At 41.6% G+C, this 20,005-nt stretch overlaps 1 protein-coding gene across 5 annotated transcripts in view; it reads right to left on the bottom strand.

The window, feature by feature from the left end:
* LOC117228994 (uncharacterized) overlaps window positions 1-20,005 on the bottom strand; it is a 729,674-nt gene that overhangs the window by 207,728 nt on the left and 501,941 nt on the right. For all 5 annotated transcript variants that reach the window (XM_033485103.2, XM_076521427.1, XM_076521432.1 and 2 more), the window contains one exon: window positions 16,846-16,963. In XM_033485103.2, the coding sequence (XP_033340994.2) occupies window positions 16,846-16,963 (118 nt within the window). The remainder of the gene's footprint in view (window positions 1-16,845; window positions 16,964-20,005) is intronic.

The following is a 20,005-nucleotide window of genomic DNA, read 5'->3' as shown; positions in this document are numbered from 1 at the left end:
CGAGTGATGACTCTGACTAAAATTGTTACACCACATGGCAAAATAATTTTTACATTATCAAAGCTTAGATATAAAAGATTGCTAAAAGTCTAACTGTTGTATGAGTCGCAAGACTCAATTTCATACGCACGAAGTGAACTTCATTATATAAAATGGAAATACCATAAGTCAGAAAAGCTAATTTAGATTTCCAATTAACCCGAGAAAGATAACTTACGTCGCAGAGGCGCCTGCGAAGACTGTTGATTTTTGTTAATTTTTCATAGAGGTCTAGTGATTTAAGTTTAACATTACTTAAAATATACAAAAATATAATATAAATGCATTTTATTTTTACAATAACGCCAAACCTTTAAAATGACTAGATTAACTTAAATAAATATCCATTGTTAGTATAAAATTGACGCCTTAGAAAAGCATGCGCCTCTGAAGCGTATGGTTATCTTTTACGTACGTTGTCATATGGTTATCTTTCTAGGGTTAAAATGGCTTCGAGCGCAAAGGGTTAATAACGCGACCGTTCTATTATTCGAACGCTTGCGACCGCCTGATTAGTTCGGATAATGGAGGTGCTGGCGTAACTGTTTGCGCAAAGGAATCCGGCCTCGGCTTTCTCGAGTCAGTCCGGAGGATTCTCAGATAACAATTAGGCAGCAGGAGCGTAGGCATGATCCAGGCACCACGTCGCGTATCGCGTATCGCGCGAGAGGGAGTCACGACGTAGATCGCAGGATGATAGGATCGCGGGGGATCTCTGGTTGATCCAGTTGTGCACCTGACCGCGTTTCTGCATGAGTTATGGACGTGCATCAATCCTCTCTTGCCCTCCCTCGCAGACCCTCCCCCTTCCACGGTGATCACGCGGAGATGTCCCCTCTTCCTCAGCCACCCTTCTCGCTGTTCGACGGTAACGGTAACGGGTTCGGCGAAACGTCCCTCGTCGCTATCTCGCTTTTCCCTCCGGGACGAAGATCTGGAACTGCAGTTTGTCGACCCACTTCCGAGATCGTATCTGCCTCTTCGGGCTCTCCTTCCTCTCATCGTTCTCTTGTTTCGATCGCCCCGGCTCCCTCCTTCTCCTCCGCGGAGTCGCTCTGCTCTCTGACCGACCGACTCTTCCCATCGACGGAACGGTCCCCCGGTTTCTTTGCTATTCGCAAATGGGATTCTGCCTTTTGTGCCTTTTGTGCTCCTTATTGTGTGCCTCGGGAATTGCCTGTCTCTCGTGTGTTCGCTGATTTTATGCGTTTATGGAAGTTCGGGATTCGTGCGACTCGGCACCGTGCAGAATTTCTGCGATTTTTGAGTTTGCCCGTTGCCTGTCGTTTATGGTAAGTTAGTTGTAAGTTTTATTTGCGTGAGACTCTTTTTTATTCTTTATTCTTCGTCGTTGTTTACTCAGTCGATCGTGAATTGCTCGTGTCCGGTGCAGATAATGAATCAATTCTTATTTAGTCGAAATTCAAGGATTTACGTGCGACTCTTTTTGGTTCTCCATTTTTCATTGTTGTTTACTGAGTCGATTGCGTATTGCTAGTATCTAGTACGAATAATAAATCAATTCTTATTTAGTCGAAATTCAAGGATTTACGTGCGACTCTTTTTGATTCTTCATTTTTCATTATTGTTTATTGAGTCGATTGCGTATTGCTAGTTTTTATTGCTACGGATAATAAATCAATTCTTATTCAGTCGAAATTCAAGGATTTACGTGCGACTCTTTTTGATTCTTCATTTTTCATTATTGTTTATTGAGTCGATTGCGTATTGCTAATATCTAGTACGAATAATAAATCAATTCTTAATTAGTCGAAATTCAAGGATTTACGATTTTTGAGTTTGTTCGTTGCCTGTCGTTTATGGTAAGTTAGTTGTAAGTTTTATTTGCGTTCGACTCGTTTTTATTCTCTATTTTTCATTGTTGTTTACTGAGTCGATTGCGTATTGCTAGTATCTAGTACGAATAATAAATCAATTCTTATTTAGTCGAAATTCAAGGATTTACGTGCGACTCTTTTTGGTTCTTCATTTTTCATTACTGTTTACTGAGTCGATTGCGTATTGCTAGTTTTTATTGCTACGGATAATAAATCAATTCTTATTCAGTCGAAATTCAAGGATTTACATGCGACTCTTTTTGGTCCTTCATTTTTCATTGTTGTTTACTAAGTCGATTGCGTATTGCTAGTTTTTACTGCTACGGATAATAAATCAATTCTTATTTAGTCGAAATGCAAAGATAACCACTCGCAAACAAGTACAAATAATAACAATGTACCTCACTGGAGGTTACCGATGCTTTGAGTCATTCAAGTCATTCAAAGATCAGATGAATAGTAGAAGCTTAGTGTTCAAAGTAGGATCAAGAGAATGGATCAAAATAAAGTGAAATGTAATTAGGATAAGTCATGCGTTTCGGTTAAACGTATATAAATAAATTGCGAGACCAACAAAATCAATAATAATAAAAATCGATGCCCCTCACTTGTGCCTCTGTCTTAGGTGCAAAAGTGAAGTAAAGAGCGTAGAGTCACTATAGAAATTACGACAATAAATTTCACAAAATAAGTTTCACTGAAACAATGGACGCGTTCATTTATAAAACTATAACCCACTCAGTCTCTCGAATCAACTAATATAAAATTCAATGATCGCCGCAATTCGATTATGCAAACGTTCACCTGTAAAGGTAAAAAAAAAATGCACAGCCTTTGGAATAAACTAGAATAAATATCAAAGTTCGCTAAAATCGTTCAGTAACGCCTCTGCGCTATCTAGACCGAGTAGAAATATTTAAAAAAATTCGCGGAGTCTCTAGAATTTATTGAAGTCAAAATTAGAAGTTGCTAGACCAGTACGGCCATGGTCCAGCCAAGGTGGGAGGTGTGCATGAAAGTACGCAGGGTCTGGCAGCGCGAGGAACTCGGAGAAAGGGCAAGATCCCGGAGAAACGGCTGAAAATCTTTGAACAACGGGCGAACATAACCGGTCAAACTAAATTCTGGGTACACGCAGCTCCGTTATCACTCGTCCCCGATCGTCCGCCATAATTCGCGCGTTGTCTCCCGACGTTCTACCGTTAGAAGCCGGTGCGTGCCGAAAGAAGGTAGAGGGAACCAGAGTGTTCCGGAACTTTCGCCATTTCACCTTCAATCCCCGCGAAATCGAGCAGCACGACGCGATTTTTCAGCCCCGCTCGCGACAGGTTTCTGCCTGACAGGATCTAGGAAGCGGCCAGTGAAGTGAAAATCCTCGACCTTGGGCTAATAAATCTCGACAGCCGGCAATTAAGAGCAGCTGCTGTCTCCGGATCGCTCGCCATCGATCTGATACGGAAAATAGGATCGTCGGTTATCGATACGGCTGGCTAAATCGCATCGTCGCTGCGACGATTCGAAACGGCACGCGAAAAATCGATCTGCGACGAGCATGAAATTCGAGATCGTAATATTTCTTGGTCAACGAAGGTGTTCCATTCTTCGAAGAAGGAAATCCTAGAGATTTTCCTCGTGTGATAGGAACCTTTGTTTCTTGCTTCGATCAATTTAACCCTTTGCGAACGAAGCCCGCTTCGACGGGCGAGCGTCGCTGTCGACGACAGATATTCGACATAAAATAAAAATGTTAAATTAAAATGTTATATAAAATATGTGGAAAACTTTGCTGGTTTCTCTGGTAGTGGCACTGGAAGACTGACTCGACAAATTGAAATTCGTTCTGAAACTACGGTTAAATTAATAAATTTATATTAACACTATGCCGTCCGCAGATCTTAGATGTGATTCTTTTGTTTAACGCCGGCATAATAACTTGGAAATTTTAGATTTAAAAAAGAAATTTCGAAGATGACGGTAATATGAATTCCTAAAATTAAGATATGTCATCCAAGAATTTTGGTACTTAATTCTTAGTTAAATAAGCACAACGCTATAGTTAGTTCGCTGCCTTTTAACACCCAAGAAATATAGTTCAAATGTTATTTCAGTTTTTTAAAATGGCACCAAAATGATACCACCGGACGGCATAGTGTCAATAATTAATAAATTAATTAACAAAAACGGTAAAAAGGCTTGGGCGGCTATTTGCGACACTCGTCCGCAAAGGATTAATAAATAAAAATTTTCCGAATTAATTGCACGTGCATTATCGTTAAAGAGTCTTTACAATTTCAACAATTTTACAAGAAAAAACATGAAATATCGGTCTTTTTGATTGGCACAGTGGTAATAACGGTGCTCTGTTTCACGTAATTTTTTATCATGTTTACGATGTTCCAGCCTGCAAGAATAGAAAAATCGGACAAATAAAGTATCACTTTTTCGATGAAGTTTCAGGCGATTGCTGATTCGCAGCCGGTGCAGCAAGGAAACAGGATTCGCGAGGGCGTGCGTGAAAATTCAGAGGTCGTCGGCCCCATTTTGTTGTCCAGCAACCGCGATGCAAATAAATAATCCGTGGCGGCCGCTATCCGCGAATAATCCGCCGCCGATCGACCCACTCGCTATGTCAACGTCGCGCGTCGTGTCGGTTTCGCGCTTTCCCGGCGCGCGGCTCGCAGAGGATAAAAAGAGGAAAAAAAAATGCTAATGAATCCCGCGTAACCGGTACGCTGATTTATGGCGATCGTGTTCCGCTCAGGGGATCATTATGACACTGTTGGCTTTCGTCGGCGGATTCCAAGCGGCTACGCACGGGAACCCACGCTTTCTTCGTCCTCTCGTCGCTGGAAAATATCGACGCGGCCGCTAATAATGGATGCGTAATCACCGCGAGAACTGAACGGTCCCCTGAGACCTTCCGTGACCTTCCGCGTAGCCTTTTCGGGGATGACAGCAACGCCGTGAAACTGTCCCCTACCGACGATTGTTTCGAGGAATCGTGGGAAATTCCCGTCGCGTTTCCTGATCGAGTAATGTGCTGTTAAAGATTTTTTAACGGCAGAACAGCGTAACAACTGCCGGACCAGCACCTGTAGTAGCCAGTCTGGCAGGTCGACGATTTACAGTTGGACTAAAGATTTTATGGCATTCGTGGATCTTTAAAGGAGTATTATAGCGTGAATCTTTGGAAAAATCGATTTTTCTTTTTCACAATCTTCTTGGAGAATATTCGGTAGAGGTTCGAATATACAGGGTGTCCCAAAAATGTCTCGCAATCCGAGAATGGGAGGTTCCTGAGGTAATTTGAAGAAAGTTTGTCCTTGGCGAAAATGCAATCCACGGCTTTGTTTACGAGTTATTAACGAAAAAGAGTGACCAAAGAGAGGTGAGATATGCTGGCGCAAGGCGACCGAGCCAACGGCGCCAGCGGTCGAGGCGGTCGAATCCTAGCTCAGCTGGCGCGAGGCGGCCGAGCCGACGGCGTCAGCGGTCGAGGCGGCCGAGTCAACAGCGCCAGCGGTCGAGGCGGCCGGGCCAACGGCGCCAGCGGTCGAGGCGGTCGAATCCTAGCTCAGCTGGCGCGAGGCGGCCGAGCCGATGGCGCCAGCGGTCGAGGCGGTCGAGGCGGCCGGGCCAACGGCGCCAGCGGTCGAGGCGGTCGAGCCAATGAGCGGAACCGGACTTCGTGCGCTCATTGGCTCGGCCGCCAAGCTCTAGGCGAGCCTCTCATTGGTCACACTTTTTCGTTAATAACTCGTAAACGAAGCCACGGGTTGCATTTTCGCTAAGGAAAAAGTTACTTCAAATGATCTCAGGAACTCCTCATTTCCGGTTTGCGAGACATTTTTGGGACATCCTGTATGTGGACACGCTTTAAATCGGTATAACTTTTTTTCAAACTGGACCAAACGATTTGAACAGTTTTTGAATATTAAAGGGATTAATTTTATCGTTAAATGACTAATATACTTTTTTAAATTTTGCTATCGCTTGAAATGAGAACAAAAAATAAAAAACTCTAATTTTTTCACTTTATTGTCTAAGAATATAACGAAAATTTAAAAAATGAGCTTTCGAAATCGGTTGAAGCATGGTCAAGCTACGAACATGAAAAGACTTAAAAAGCTGCAGATTTCTGACAATTATTCATTGTTTGTAACTCATAACAACGTCAATTATTTAAATTTTCGTTATAAACTTAGATAAAAAAGTTAAAAACGCCAGTTCTTTTTGCAATTTCAAATAATAGCAAAATTAAAAAAATACCGCTTTAGTCATTGTTCAGTGAACCAGTGCCTTTATCTTCTAAAAAAGATTCGAGTCATTTAGTCCACTTGTAAAAAATTGATGCCTTTTTAAAGGGTATCCATTATAAGTTCAAAAATACATTTACCACACCTCTTGTTCGAATTCTTAAAATTAACAAGATTTCAGTTGGTTAATCATTCATAATATATCGAGAGGTGATTTTGAGCGATCTTGCAGTGCGAAATCAGATTTGTCTGCAACGAATTGCAGCGAGCTAGACTGCAATAGAAACTGTCTTTTCTAATAAATCGAATAGATCGGGTATGGTTTTTAAATTCTTATGTTTTACTGTTTACATTCTTATTTTATCGTCGTCCCAAAGATATCAAGCTTCGCACTGAAATAAATAGCGTTATCTATTTGATTTTTCTAAAACGATGGCGATTAGTATTCACGTAAAAATCTGCAATCTTGTTTATTCGCTCGTCGACGTTGGAAAGTGCGAGCATGCATCATCTTATCACCCTTAACGGAAAGAATTCTTGCATCATAAATTGGATGCAACATATTCTTTCCCGAACGTTTCCCGATGGAAGCAGGAAGCAAACGGCTGAATTTCGCTTCGTCTGTTTTGTTGCAGAATGTTTTAACGACTGCGAGAGCGCAGACGCATTATTTATAGAAACGGTATATCGAAAATTTAATAGCGCGCACTGTGATTATTTATCGACTTGTTAACCGAGTGGTTTCTAGATCATAAACGTCCATGCAGAGGCGAGTGAAAATTAATAAGAACGATCCGATACGTCTGGGCCCGCAACAAACACGCGTACATGATTTATATTAGCGTGGTTGTTATTTGACGAAAGAATGCGTGCGGCGAACGAATACTTCTGGAAGATTTTTAATCGACTAACTTTAAGATCTTTCGTAGAATCCGTCGCAATATTTACAGATGCACGAGTCGAGTACTACAAAATTTTAATGTTCGAAGGAGATGAAAGAAATGCAATATTTTTTACCGTAGGAAGTCGGTACGCAGAGAACTCGATTAGCACCGTGCGCGTAGCAGTTGGGTCTGTGTATGTGAAATAAAAATTTCCCGAAGTTGCCGCGAGTCATGAGAGTCGAGTAATAAAATATAAGTAATTCAAAGAATTTCAATAAATCGGACGTAAAATAATGGTGTTAAATTCTCCGGCAGATTTCATGCTAGTTTTTAGACGGAGGTGCATAAAATCCCAGCCGCGGATGGGTTTCCCATTAACTGCGATAATGACTACGACGACGTGCATTATGCTCGCGACAGAAAAATAAACGAAATATTTCTGTTATGCGAAGAATTTATATTTTCCCGCGCGGCAGAACGTCTTCATCGACTTTTATTCCCGTCCGCGGTGATTTGTGTCCGCGAAGTACGAAAGCTCGATAATGCCGACTTGTCACGCGAAGCATTCGCGCACTTCGCTATTCCGGGTTTGTAATTTCGGATTTTTCAGCTGGTAACGATTGCTTTTTCCATGGGAAAAATCTTTCAGCAAGATTTCCATCTCGTCGTCGCTCCATCCGCGCTCGGAATTTCGCTGGTAATTTCATTCGCTCCCAATTGCCGATGGGAAATCGCCGAGGGATCTACCGACATTTTCCCACGTGATCCCGCTCCAGAAAACCGAAGAAATGAACCTCGTCAGAATTTCTCTGCTATCGCATGGCAACGCGGTCGGCACGTTCATCAAACTATTCGCTTTTCCGTTGGCCGGTGACTATTCCGTCCAGCAGAAATTTTCCTATGTTTTCAGAAACGAGTAGAGACTCGTTTTTCCGGCTATTATCAGTTTCATTACACTATTTTCATTACAATTGTTCCACTGTGAACAATTGCTCGAAAATTCACGAACAAATTAAAGTGTTTCTATCCAACAAAAAGTCAACCTGAGCTCTGATCTCCTTGCGACATTGTACCAACAATTGAACTAACGGCGGCATCAACAAAACTTCCGGTAATTATGATACTTTCAAAAATATTGATCATTGTTTCATAAAATCTGAATCAGTATAAACTTTTCATCAAGTTCATTTAAGCAGACTGGTTATTCCCAACGATCTGTCATTTTATAATTTCTCTATAGCGTTGCTTATTATCTCACAACTAAATACGCTCGAGTTTTCAATGGGTGAATCGAATGCACGTGAATCTAAACTTTCGCAGTTACGCGATACCAATGCTACCGTCGCTTCTAATTAGACTGCGTCTCTTTATGCATCTATTCCCGTATTGAATAATTTTAACGAGTTCTAAACACTATAATCAAATATTCTTAAATCGTTCCAATAGTATCACCGTCTTCTGTTTCATCTACTCATTTTTCTCATAAATCCATAAAATGTGCAGCCCACTTACGTGAACCAAGTACGGTCGCTAATGACCCGGCTATTAACGCGATTCTAAACAAAGCAAATAAAAGCCGGGAAACCTGTTCGAAACAGTTCGAAAGCAGTTTCCAGCTTAATTACCGTGAACACTGTACCAAAGCGAAGCTCGCAACAAGAAGACATCAGACCCACCCACGCAGGAGTCTGCCGCAGTCGGCCGCGACGATAGCGATCCTCCCCCGAAGTGTGAACCGCGCGATCGTAAACAGCCGGATGCGGGGTTTTTCTCGGGATCGGATCGCGATTAAGGATCGTTCCGATGCGTCGATCGCCGGGACAAGTAGGTTGGAGGAGGGTTCGATCGGCGGCAAACCCTCCGGAACCGAAGGCGATCGTAATGGATGCACCCGGTGGCCGGGATGTGGCCGGGAGGTGGCCGAGAGGACCGCGGCGAGACGTCCTCGGCTCTGCTCGTTTAACCGCATTCGTATGCCGGTCGGCTCATAAAACATATCACGTACGATAGCCACGGCAGCAGCCTATCGCGGTATCGTTCATCGCGCGGCTTTATGGTGCCCCGTGCAACCGTCCCCCAGCCTCTGCAAAGAACCAGCCGGAGAAGAGGATTGCATATTCAGCTCCGGGCTCTGCTCGCGAGGATCGTTGCTCTACCTTGACGAAAGGAAAAACCGACCAGAAAGCGTCGCGATCCAATTCGAACGAAATTGAATTCAGATTTTAGATTCCTTTCGGACCTGGGATACGTCGGAGCTTGGATGGATTTTCTTTTGAATAATTTGTTTTTGATTTATCTATCTACAAAATGGTTTTAGGTAACACCTTTCGGATAATCGAGATTCTAATATAGCTATCTTCTAGAATTTTGAAGCTTGGTTCTAGCTTTGCGTTTCATTTCTTGACCTGCAAAGCCGTCTCGGATAAGTCCTGCGTTTCTAATGTCACGGTCATGTCACGGAGAATGTTATTTCTTGATAAGCTATCAGATAGATCACTTTTATGAGCATCGATCCCCATTTCTTCGGATGTGGCTCGATTAAGTAAATACGGCAAAGACTAGTCTCCCTATTTGTGCCTGTAGTGACTACCCTAACAAGGTAAGGGGTTGAAACTCCATGATCTTGCTCGGTAAGCTATCGAATTTTATCATTTTTATAGACTTGGATCTCCATATCTAGCTAGATCCTTAAAATAATAATGTTTAGTATATTATTTTAGGACGTCTTAACGAAGACATTCATCTGTACGAAATTGCTTCAAAAAATTATAACGATTAAATACTGCTGAAACGATGAATAGAAATGGACTTGGACACTGCAAGAGCAGTCACTCCCGAAACAACAGGAATTCCCCATAAATAGTACCAGTTTCTAGGACACAGATCTCAGAATTCTAGCAAACGTACTCTACCGACGAAAAAGTTCTGCAAATATCATCTACCCTAATCGCTTCTTAACCCTAGATTCCTTTCGGACCTGGGATACGTTGGAGCTTGAATGGATTTTCTTTTGAATAATTTGTTTTTGATTTATCTATCTACAAAATGGTTTTAGGTAACACCTTTCGGATAATCGAGATTCTAATATAGCTATTTTCTAGAATTTTGAAGCTTGGTTCTAGCTTTGCGTTTCATTTCTTGACCTGCAAAGGCGTCTCGGATGAGTCCTGCGTTTCTAATGTCACGGTCACAGATTAACCTAAAGTACTGTTTCATATTACCAGTAGACCGAGGGTCTTTCTATAGAATATGAAGATATGTTGCACCTATTGCTAAGCATAATAGTCACTTAGGTGTTTATTTCTCTCTTTAACCTTTTCGCGCCGAGCGCCGCATATATGCAGCATCCACTCGACGACCTGTAAGAACGGGCGCCGCATATACATATGCGGCATCGAAATGAAGTGTCCGCGAAGACGGCCACTTCACTTTAAGACGGAGATGTGTAATTTGTAGCAAAAATGATAAAAGAACTGATTCGCGGGACGAGTGCAAAGATTGCGATGTTGGCCTTTGTATAGATCCTTGCTTTCAAATATATCGCACAGAGTTATATTATTAGTTTTTACATATTATTATCTTTTAATAATTTTCGTCTCGTTATTAATTATATTAAACATTTAATCGTTAGGCTTTGTAATTATATAAATACCTATGTTACCTATAATTTTGTAAGTCTTTTTAAATTAAAAATGTAAATATACTTGTTACATTAGAGCAACGATTGTTCTATTCGGCACAGTTATTATTTAAGACCTAGAACAACATATATACAGAAACCACGCGCACTGTGCATATTTCTGGAGCGAGTTTCTGTTCAGTGACGGTACTTCGGCGGATGGAGCTGCCATAGTGAAAGGGTTAATAGTTTCAATAGATTAATCGTAAAATATATCAATACTGTCCAGTTCTTTTAACGTTTCTACTATTTCAAATTACAGTTATACATTTTTGTAGTAAATACATAAAATCTGGAGTCAAATTATCAACTGATATAGCAAGCAACATGTCCGTTATGGTCCAAACACCATTTCCAGTTAGAATCAAATGTTGAAAAAGGAATTGTATCTTTAGCCACCTTGAACTTAGTTTGAGCAAACTATATCAAACCCACTATAATAACGAGAAACAACAAGATTTCAAAGCCTGTCAACACACGTCGCCGTTCTCTCCGTATCGCTCTATCGCTCCGAAAATTGCAGGATTCTCTCGAGTGACCGATATTCGATCTGTCGTATCGCTGCCAAGAGGCGTAACAACGACGGCAAAAGCCGCCATCAGAAGTTCTAGAGAAGCTTGGCAACTTTTCCCAAAGCTCGGAGAATCGGCTCTCGTTTTCTATCGTACAGGGAATAATATCGGTCGTAGTTATCGATCAGGAAATCGTTGAATCGTTTGTTGGAGATATTCCAGCGACGTGGAATTGGCAGCGTAGCGTGCGACGCCGGTTGCCGATCGATCGGCAGTTCGAGAGACGCTCGGATAAACGGGCCAGGCCGGGCCGGGCCGGGCCGGACCGAGCCGGACCGACGCGGCGGGGAATAGCAATAAAATAAATTGGCGTTATGCCCGATTCTTATCAATGAGATATGCACTTTCTCCGAACAATGGGCGTTATTATGTAATGTGAAATATATTCAGTTTCCTCGTGTGTTCACTTTCCTCGATGCCACGATAATGGCGGATCGTTATTCAAAATTCTATTCCGACGCGTTAAGTGGCGCATGATTTACCGCCTTTCTCGTGCCGCGCTTTTATTCAGAGACTGTCCGCCGGTGAAACACACAGAGAGACACCGTAAACACGGGGTTTTAATGCGACCGGGTCGATACGATCGAAAATATCCCCCCTTATTCGCCTCTCCGTCCCTCCGTCATTCTACCTGTGCCCGGGTTCGTTCACGCGCCGAAAGAAATCCCCTCGGTGAACGGCGACAAACACCTGTCCCAGCCCGCTCTACCGCTTTTATTCAACACCCCGCGATGCCGCAAGCTGATCGGAACGAACAATCGGATTTTTATAAAAATATTTCTACTAACGAATCACGCGAACGTATTCAGGAATATGTTCAGGTGGGAGAGTGAAACGAAAATGCTCGAATCCGGATCTGGACACCGAGCGAATTTTAAAAAGGCGATATTTACTCAAGAATTTCAGGTGCGCGTGTTTCGAAATATACTACTGTGATCAAAAAGTAAGGTGAATTTGTTTATAAAATGTAAATTCTTTATTTATTCTTCCAAATCAATTTCATCCCCTTCAAAGTAATCCCCGTCCGATAAAACGCACTATTTCCGACGCTTTTTCCAGTCCTCGAAACAGTCGGAATAGTCTTTTTCCGGTATAGCCTTCAAGACCTTCTTCGATTCGGTTTTGATCTCCTCAATCGTGTCAAAACGGCGTCCCCGCATTGGCTTTTTGAGTTTGCTGAATAACCAGAAGTCGCACGGAGCCAAATCAGGCGAATACGGTGGTTGCGGAACGATATGAGTCGAGTTTTTGGCAAAAAAGTCGCGAAGAACCAATGCAGTATGACATGGCACCAATCGAGACTTGACGCGTTTGAGACACAAAACATCCTTCAAAATGGTTTGGACTGAGCCAAATGATATTCCAACACTATCAGCGAGGTCTCTCATTGTCAGTCGACGATTTTCAAGCACCAAATCTTCGATTTTTTTGGACGTGGCCCTCGTCGGTAGACGTTGATGGTCGTCCAGAGCGCGGTTCGTCTTCAACGCGTTCTCGGCCCGCTTTGAACTCGTTGTACCACTTATAAATGTTTTTTTGTGCCATAGTTTGATCACCAAAGGCCTTCCGCAACATTTTCAACGTGTCCGCACAAGAATATTCGTTCTGCAAACAAAATTTGATGCAACTTCTTTGCTCAACAAAATCACCCATTGTAAAAATCGAAAAATTCACTTTTGGTCGTTTACTAAAACACGTGTAACTTGGAGATAATTAAACCTTTTAACAAACAGACGCTTGGCAATTGTTATAGACAGTCCTACCAACCTAGGAAAAAAACAATTGCCTGCCTTCCTAATGTCCGGGAGTTTTAAATGACAATTTCACCTTACTTTTTGATCACAGTAGTACACTCATACACGAAAGTATTCGAACGCTCACGTTTCTAACATTCAATTGATAGAATATATGTGTTAAACTGAAGCATTTGATTATAATATGACACATATAACTGTTGATTATTTACTTGCAAATAATTAACAGCAGAGTTTTTTAGGTAAAAATATATTTATTGAACACACAAGATCTAATCTACAGGCTTGCTCGTGAGAGCTTAGAGACAACTACTGTACTCGTAGGCTGCTCACCGATGACTCACTAAAAACGCAGAAGACCCGCAAACTGTGGATACGAGAAAATCTTTAGTGATCATAAATAACCAATCCGTGTAACGGACTTCAGAGTCAAAATTTGCTCGACTCGAGTCGACGCACGTTTAGCGCTCACGTGCCCTGCAGATGGGCCGCAAGGGCCGTTTTACCTAAAAAACGGACAAGGCCGTAAAACATACAAATTATCCATTTTCAATAGCATTGAAAATGCCAGACATTTACAATAACAAGGGATGGGTCTTAAGACTGCGTAAGCAAAATTAGAAAATAATTCAACAATATATAGCGTTTTTACAGTACATTTATTGTAAACACGTACCAGAAATGGCTCGCAAAAGTATTCGAACGAAACAATTAATAGTTATTTAAATTGAACGATTAAAGGTTTTAATAGGAAGTTGATAATAGCCGAATAGCCGAAAATGGCAACCACGGGGTAGTGGAACGTGACGGGACTCAAGTGATGTTGTTTGTTTTTATTCGGCCGAACTCGTTTCGCGGAAATTCAGTATAGCGGCTAATTTGGAGTCAATAGGAAGAGAAACGTGTTTACCCTACTTCTGCGAGGGCGTTAACAAGGAATCGGTCCTACACTTTTCTCGACTGACTTCTTCTGTGCGCCGGACAGTACAGTAAATTCTCCCTAGAAGGCCCGGAGCTCGGAATTGAAAACGATAATCGAAGGACATTCAGTCGTGATTTTTCGAGCCTCGCATCTCGCCTTTATAGTTGGCGACATCTCGGGTAAGAGAGAGGGAGAAAGAGAGAGAGAGAGAGAGAGAGAGAGCGAACGAGAGGGAACGTGAGAGAGAAAGAGAAAAAGAGAGAGAGAGAGAGAGAGAACAACAGAGAGCGAGAGCGAGAGAGAGAGGACGAGAGAGAGAGCGAGATTGAGAGGACGAGAGAGAACGAGAGAGAATGAGAGCGAGAGAGGGAGAGAGAGAGAGAGAAAACGAAACTCGAGGCAATCGAGGCAAAAAAGATAGCAGCGGCCAGCATGTTGATGTATATTAATATGAATACATAATAATGCTAGTATAAAAACAGTGACTTAACTTTTTTATTTCTACTGAAAAGTCGGCAACTATAAAAACAAGCGCGAGGCTCGAAGGATCGCGATTTAATACATGTTCTTAGAGATCCACCGATTTCAATTCCGACCTCCGAACATTTCTGGGAGAAATTACTGTACATTCACGTCTATATTGAATTATATATAATAGAATAGTATGTATATATATATATATATATATATATATTTGTTTGTGTTAGTATTCTCCTCCTTTTATGGCAGAAATAAATAAATGATATTTGTACCAATAAAAATAGTATATATATATACTATCTTTATTGTTACAAATAGCAATAGTATAGTAGAATAGTATATATATACTATTTTTATTGCTACAAATATCATTTATTTATTTCTGCCATAAAAGGAGGAGAGTACCAACGCAAACAAATTGATCAATGATCAAAATATTTAATTTGTCGTCCTCCAAGATGGCGATCAGCAGCAGAAATGGTGGGGCAATCAATCGAGCCCGGCGATAACACTCAGCGTCCGTGTATCGCGGTAATTAAATTATCCGCGCGACGAGGTCTGCAATTACTAATCCGCGGGCCGATTTTTTATCGGGCCGCGATTAGTTCCCGTCGGCCGACAAGCGCGTAGATTAATTAGAAAAACCTGCCTAACCCCCATGGCTAATTAATGGCCGCCGGTTCTCGTTCGGGAGGCAGGGCGCGCACGTTCCGCTCAGGAAATTCGCGGTTTGCGCGCCGGTGTATGTCGGCCGTGGAACGATATACAAGCCGCGATTTTGCACCTCGTCTGTGATTATAGTGGGCGTGACGGGGACGTCACGGTGCCCCGGGAAAATTATAATTATTACGGAAAGCCGGCGCACGGCGCGGCTGGTTTATTTGTTGGAAAGCGCCCCGGCCCCTCGCGTTGATTAACAAATTGCCAATTCCGCGCGCGATTGCAGTCATTATTCCAGGGATCACGGGGAAATCCCTGTACCCTGCCGAGCACGATAAATCGCTCGCGATCCGAGCGTGATTCAACAGCCGAAAGGGGTACGGAGTTTCCTCGGTAACCATAAACACACGCGATCTCTCCGCGCCGGTTAAAGTGATACTGGTTTTGTTGCAGTCATTCCGCTGCGGAACGATTCGAGCGGTTTCGTTTCTGCTGGAAGATCGTTCGGATTCTCGAATTACGGTTCTGCCGATTTACATGCGAAATCCTGGTTCCGCCGATGGCGGAAAATTGCCTAAGTAATGCTGATTTGGATAGAGATTCTGCGAACGGCGAGTTTCTACGAGGAACAGTGTCGTTAGCTTTGATTGTTCTTTTTAAACTCGATCGATTCTAGGTACTAGAATCTGTGCTGTTCCGTTTAGTTTGTTTATGCGTATGCATCGTTGTTTATTATGATTTATTATAGACTTGTAATATAAACCCATTAGTCTTAACAGATGCACAAATAGAGCAACGCAAGTATAAAGATTATATCCGTGTTATATATTTATGTTTAATTATACATTTATGTTTAATACTACATGCGTATCTTGTTAAGTAAAGATTTTATGGACGTATTCGCACTGTTTCCGATTCAGCGAGTATGTTGTTGTGTATGAAAAGATCGCGCTCTACTCAGAATCGATGGAATATTGTTAGAGAAACGCTACAGTGGAATTTTTTTATGCGTTTATGCGTACAACGCTATTATGGTATTATTACGTATTATGGTATTTCAAAGAATACAGATTATTGTTTAACCAGTTAGCTGTGGCGCCTCCATTTCAGAGCGCGCATCTATATGTGTCGCGAGAATCAAGCGACGACGAGTATATTCGTCGAACACAATGTAAGTGTCGCTGTTAAAATATTGGATCAAAAAGACGGTTTTATTTGATAAAATTAACAATTTTATTACTAATATTTACTTGTTCATTTGACGTTAACATATACCATATGCATAATAAACGAAAAACCCAGGGATAATCGAATACTGATAAAAGTTAAAAATTCAAATTGCTGCTGTAGAGAGAGTGGTATTTAGCAAAGCAAGGAACAATATATAATGGCACTTTGCACGTCGAACACCAATACCGTGATCCTTTTCTAATTTTATTTTTATAACAATGTAAACATCTTCGTGCAGGATCGGCCTCAAAATATTCTGAACATCTTGGAATTTGAGAATATGTTTTCGTTTTCCTTAAAATGACAATTTAAATAGCCAATGGTCGCTGCTTCTTACGCGCGACGAGTATACTCGTCGTGTCACAAAATATTGCCATTTCTCCATAACGAGTATACTCGTCAAACACAGCTAACTGGTTAAGGTAAAATATGGTGTATAATATGTAGGCTATTCCGTGGAAGGGAAATTGTGTAATGAATTTGTCAGAAAAGAAGGTTGCAACAAGTTTCTATCCGACGAACAATACACACCTGTGCAAACGTGCGAGGTAGAGAAGAAACGACGACACATGCTTAGCGTTGAAGGGTTCTCTTGTAGCTGGTACATCCTCGAACTCGAGAACAGGTCTGCCGTTTACGTCCGTGTACCCTGCAAGCAAAAAATTGGTGGATTAATTATCGTCGACCGTTAATTGGCATTTTATGGTACTCGGTTCCACAAGAAAATTATTTAACAAGATTATTGTCCACGTTGAATATCGTTGTACGTAAAAACCTTATTATACACGTATCAGGAATAGAGACAAGGTTAATAAGACCAATTAGCAACGTAAAATCTGAAAATTGTGATTTTATCGATGATCATCTAATACTAGATTATCGATTGACTCTAAATGTTACTGCTAAATACCAACAAATCAACACGAACTAGGATATCGTTCTCGCTCGACCATGTTAAATAAACCGAAAGTGGAATAAAATTGGAATCGAAAGCCGTCATCGGACTCCGTAATTAATACACAATAATAACCCATGAAACAGTTAACTGTACTACACACGCATAACATTTTAAGGTCCAATTAACCCGCGTCAAGAACACCGGAACATCGGCAACTCGTACGAGCACAACTCTTTCCGTACAGCGACTTTCAACGCCCATAAAACCGCTCAACATACTCTCATTCAGAATTACCTAGTGCTCTAATAGACCCGATCTACCGCGAACGTGTTAATCTAATTTATCGCTCGTAATCGGTCGGCAGCGATTCTTTGGGATGAATGGCGCTCATCAAAAGATTCCGAGCGCGGTAAATGAGCAGAACATTAATAATCGCGGACAGATGTAACGATACGATAAAACACAGATGTTCGCCGGTTAATGAAACAAGTCAGGACGAGTTTACTCATCCGCGATCGGTGGGTGTGGCAAAAATCGCCGGCTACCCGACGAGAGAGGACTGCGGGAGGATCAGCTTTTACAGTATCCTCACGGTAAATGTTAAAAAGACTACTAAGATAACTTTCAGATTTCTATCCTCGCCACTAGAAGAATCCTAAAAAAAAACAGTGTAACATTGCAACCTTTCACATTCATAATATTGTTTATTTGAAACTTCAGAAAGTCCAGAAGTTCCAAAAGTTCCAGAAAAGTTCCAGAAAAGTTCCAGAAAGATTCCAGAAAGATTCCAGAAAGGTTCCAGGAAAGTTCCAGAAAGGTTCCAGAATGGTTCCAGAAAGGTACCAGAAAGTTTCCAGAAGTTCTAGAATGGTTCCAGAATGGTTCCAGAAAGGTACCAGAAAAGTTTCAGAAAAGTTTCAGAAAGTCTCCAGAAGTTCCAGAATGATTCCAGAATGGTTCCAGAAAGGTTCCAGAAAGTTTCCAGAAGTTCTAGAATGGTTCCAGAAAAGTTCCAGAAAAGTTCCAGAAAGATTCCAGAAAGATTCCAGAAAGGTTCCAGGAAAGTTTCAGAAAGGTTCCAGAATAGTTCCAGAATGGTTCCAGAATGGTTCCAGAAAGGTACCAGAAAGTTTCCAGAAGTTCTAGAATGGTTCCAGAATGGTTCCAGAAAGGTACCAGAAAAGTTTCAGAAAAGTTTCAGAAAGTCTCCAGAAGTTCCAGAATGATTCCAGAATGGTTCCAGAAAGGTTCCAGAAAGTTTCCAGAAGTTCTAGAATGGTTCCAGAAAAGTTCCAGAAAAGTTCCAGAAAGATTCCAGAAAGATTCCAGAAAGGTTCCAGGAAAGTTCCAGAAAGGTTCCAGAATGGTTCCAGAATGGTTCCAGAATGGTTCCAGAAAGGTACCAGAAAGTTTCCAGAAGTTCTAGAATGGTTCCAGAATGGTTCCAGTAAGGTACCAGAAAAGTTTCAGAAAAGTTTCAGAAAGTCTCCAGAAGTTCCAGAATGATTCCAGAATGGTTCCAGAAAGGTTCCAGAAAGTTTCCAGAAGTTCTAGAATGGTTCCAGAAAAGTTCCAGAAAAGTTCCAGAAAGGTTCCAGAAAAGTTTCAGAATAGTTCCAGAAAGGTTCCAAAAGTGCCAAGGGGCCGATAAGGGGGGCTACCTGATTGCGACCTTTGAATCACCCGCCACGTCCTTCCGCACAGTTTTTCGATATGTAATCAAGTGCATACTTCTGACCTTTTATTAGCAACTTTAACACTAATTATCTCAAAATTGATATGCCGCCTACTCCATGAACCAAATATCATTGGATTCAGCTTCTAAGTTCTATTATTATACCAAATCTCATCAAGAAGCGTGCGTCAACTCTGGGGTATCTTCTTTTATCAGGTGGACGGCCGCCTTATGTTATCAAATGATCGACTGTAAACCAAGCTGCCGTTTCCGTTGCAATCATTGTTGCTGTTGGCCATTATTGTCGATTTATTATTTTTGCCGTTGCCGTTAACGTTACTGTTACCGTTGCTGTTGTCATTGCTGCTGTCGTTGCCATTACTGTTGCTGTTGTTTTCTGTCGTCGTCTGGGAGTAGGTCATCGCCAGGCGGAATCTTTCGGTTACAAAACTGCGATCGGTGACTGAGATCGATGAAATTGTAATAACATATCGAACACGTAGCCGATCGCCGCCGGATAACGTGAAATAGGGGACATCGTAAAATCTTATTGTCTTAATCGTGACCCAAGCGACGCGACTAGCATCGGTATCGCTTCGAATCGAGGCTCACGAGTGATCTTGGTTTACAAGCTTGGGTATCGTGCTATGTGCCGCGGCGCTCTTTGCCGATCCTGATCTGCTTTTATTTAGGGGATACGCTGTCTTAAAGAGGCTGTAGACTTTGGCTGGCTCGACTACGTTTGACGGAGTTTACTTAATCGCTCCACGTATAGTAGAATAGTATCCAGTCAGAGTCGTGGTAAAGGTTTTGTAATTGACTGAACATGAATGTTACTCGGAAACGATATTTGATTTACCCGTTATCAACATTTAGGAATAGTAGTAAATGAGCCGTTTATTTTGAAAGTGGAATAAGTCACTTTTTCAAAAAAATCGAGTTAATGGTAACACTAATTACAATTGAACGGTATCTTCTCATTTAAAAAAAAAGTGACTTATGCCACTTTCAAAATAAACGGCTCAAATGTAGGCGTTCGAAAAAACAAATTGTCCCTTTCTGATAGGGAAATGATTAAAAACAGAGGGAAATAGTCGATACGCGAGTTTCTTGTTTAC

This window comes from Megalopta genalis, chromosome 1, assembly GCF_051020955.1.
Source record: "Megalopta genalis isolate 19385.01 chromosome 1, iyMegGena1_principal, whole genome shotgun sequence".
Classification (NCBI taxonomy): Eukaryota; Metazoa; Arthropoda; class Insecta; order Hymenoptera; family Halictidae; genus Megalopta; species Megalopta genalis.
The sequence above is the reverse complement of the archived record's forward strand: the minus strand, read 5'-3'. Positions and strand labels throughout refer to the sequence as shown.